The following is a 3,112-nucleotide window of genomic DNA, read 5'->3' as shown; positions in this document are numbered from 1 at the left end:
AAGGTGGGCTCAAAGGGAAGCTTGAAGATTGTCTTGCCATTCAAGAGCTAAAAAACCGTCGCTAAATGTCAAATTTTTTTAAAAAAATTAGCTGACAGAGGGGCATTCAAACATATGAACGCCCCCTTTCTCTCTCTTGTGAGTGAGCGTTATAACACCGACTCACACCCATTGTGGTTGCTCTTAGGCAAAAGAAAGAAGAATTATAAGATAAATATTATAAATTTAATTATTTGGCAAGTGGATTAACCCGTTTAATTTCAGGTATGGGTTTACTTAATTTCAGGTATGGGTTTACAGGGGATGAGTATGAGTTTAATTTTAAATGGGTCCGGGTGGATTTTGATTCTTTCATAATCATAATGATCGAGTCTTCTGAACGTCCTATCGAAGTTGACTCGAATCCAACCAATTCCCATCTTACTCTCCAGCCAAGACACTCCACTACGATTCCACTGTTGCTTTAATGATATCCCACCACTGACGTTATTCACTTATGCTTCCGTTGATGTAATTTACCATTCCAGTAGCTATAGGTTTCTGGCAAGTTGGAAAAGTAACCAGTGGTAACAAGAATATTTCTGTTCAACTAATTAATGAGATTCACTGGTTTCAAATTATTTCCATACTTTCAAGATTTGATATTTTCGATTATTTGATATATAATAATATTAGGACATCGTGGATGTTATGTTCCAGGTTCGGTACTTGGCATTTGTTCAACTCGACACCTTACTTACCTTGTCCAAAAATTAAGAAGTTAGATTTTTTTATATTGAAACTGGACCATAATTGCCGATAATTTATAACGTATCTAAAACTAAAGTCTAGAGTTTAGACGAGATCTAGAATTTGAGGTTAATCATAAGAACCTCTCTAAAAAACTAAAACTGGACCATAATTAAACAATAAGGCCCAGCTCCAATATCAGATGAGTGTGTTGTTTTAACTCGGAATACGGGAATAATGTACATGATCATGCATGGCTCTAATTTATTAATCCACAAAATTTCACAACAGGCGAATTAAAGTACTTATGAACTTCATATAGCATGCCAAATTATTACAGCTACAAACTGCATTAAAATTTGTATCCCCAATCTAATTTTTACCTACGATTCATTTAGCTTTAAGATCTAGCCTCTAGCCCATTAATCTTGGTCAACGAATTAACAGCCGGTGTGTGGCCGACGAACAAAGCTACGTGACCCATGAGCTTATCCTTGCGAGAAAACGTGGTGCCGCACGAGCACTGCCACTTGAGGTCCCCGCAGTGCTTCTCATGGGTCCTCAAATCCGATAATACCGAGAAGTTCTTCTTGTGGCACCTCTTGCACACGTACATTTTCGGGCAGTGGCTCCTCTTGTAGTGATTCTTGACACAGATCAGTGATTTCAAAGGCTGGAACTTGGTGTGATTCTTGTTCCACCGGCAGCCTTCTTGCGGGCACGAGTATTTCTTGGGCAACCTCACGCTGCTGCTAGTACAATCGTTGTTCCCTCCACTTGCGCCCGCATGATTCTTCATGGGGTTGCACAAGGCGGCGCTGGATTTATACTCCTCCCCGTGTGCTCGCATGTGCATGCGCAGATTCGCGTCGCGCTTGAACCCTTTGCCGCATACATGGCAGTAATGTGTGTATTTTGCTAATAATCCAGCAGCTTCCAACTCAATAATATCGCAGTTCTTGATGCCAACCCCCTTTGACCCTTGTGTCATCTCCCTCTTTTGGGCCAAATTTCTCCCACAAACTTCGTTACTAAGACTAACATCAACAGTACCACTAACATCAATATTATTAGAGTTGCACTTATTAAAATTCTCACCGCACCACTGGTCCATCATCGCGCCGTGATGATCTGAATAATACAAGCCATGCACCTGATGATCGGCCACACGGTTACCACCCGTTAGGTCGTCGGCTTGACCATTAGAAGACATCGAGCCGATGGACATCTGCTGACAAGCAAACATCATAGAAGATGCGGTGATGAGGATCTCTTGGATCAAGGTTCCCATCGCCGGTATCGCGACAGCAGTTGCCTCGGCCTGCGGATTGTTAGCCGGAATCAAGAATATGCTGGCCAGGGACTGCACCTGTTGGACTTTGTCACTAAGCAGCGACAGATTGTAAAAGAAAGACGAAGAGTTTGTAGGTTGAGTCGCTGAATTCGCTTCAAGATCTGTAGGAATAATCTCTTCTGAGACGCCATATATTGAAGTGGTCCCTGAAATCAACATGATAGAGATTAAAAAGCTTCAATCTTCACAACTGCTCCTTTTTCGTTAGATTTTTCTCCAATCTTTTGGACCCAAACTCCCTAAATTTCTTACATATATGTCTCGGAGAGCAATATATATGGAAGGATATAGTAAAATAAAATGTGGTGTTTTGGGCTGCTGGTTGACTTGGTAAATGAAATTAACCAGAATATCATGTGGAATTAGTGGGTGGAGTGACTTTGAATAGCTGTAGCTTGGTGTTTGTACACCAATATATATATATATATATATATATATATATGTGCGCGCGCGCACGCGTGTATTTTGAAGAAACACCAAACTATACACGTAGGTCAAAAAAAGATTGAATTTTGTATTTCCTTATTTATGTATCATGGAGATTTTTTCGGTAAATTCGAAATGCATCATTTTTAAATTGTGAATTCAAACACAATAGAATATCGATATGATCTTCAATTTTTTCTGAAATATTTTGCTTCTTTAATCTGCCTTTAAAATGCAAAATATTTTGCTTTGCTATAAATTACAGATTTTTTCCCTATGCAACGAAACATGACTTCCGAAATTCTAAAATAAACGTGGGCTCGGCCGCACGTATTACTTTCTTGAGGGAAGCAAAGTCAACCTTTGAGCTTCAATTCAGCACCACTTGAGACCTCCCCCGAATGTCACCAAACTCATATTTAAGTATTATTGTAACTAAATTAAGTATATTAATTAAATTTTTTAATTATTGTAGATATAATATTATATCACGTAAATTAAATATAATTATTGTATATATTGTAAATATAATATTATATCAAACTATTTTTTAATATCGCAATTAATATTAAAAATATACTATTTAACTAAATTATATTTAAT

General features: G+C 38.1%; 1 protein-coding gene across 1 annotated transcript; it reads right to left on the bottom strand.

The window, feature by feature from the left end:
* Positions 1 to 1,025: 1,025 nt before the first annotated feature.
* LOC142541618 (protein SENSITIVE TO PROTON RHIZOTOXICITY 2-like) lies at positions 1,026 to 2,453 on the bottom strand. The gene has a single exon (XM_075648107.1). The coding sequence runs from the start codon at positions 2,240 to 2,242 to the stop codon at positions 1,130 to 1,132; it is 1,113 nt and encodes a 370-aa protein (XP_075504222.1). The 5' UTR covers positions 2,243 to 2,453; the 3' UTR covers positions 1,026 to 1,129.
* Between the last annotated feature and the right edge of the window lie 659 nt (positions 2,454 to 3,112).

Source organism: Primulina tabacum, chromosome 4, assembly GCF_025594145.1.
Source record: "Primulina tabacum isolate GXHZ01 chromosome 4, ASM2559414v2, whole genome shotgun sequence".
In the NCBI taxonomy this organism is placed as follows: domain Eukaryota; kingdom Viridiplantae; phylum Streptophyta; class Magnoliopsida; order Lamiales; family Gesneriaceae; genus Primulina; species Primulina tabacum.
Note: the sequence above shows the minus strand (reverse complement) of the source record. Positions and strands in the feature narration are given on the sequence as shown.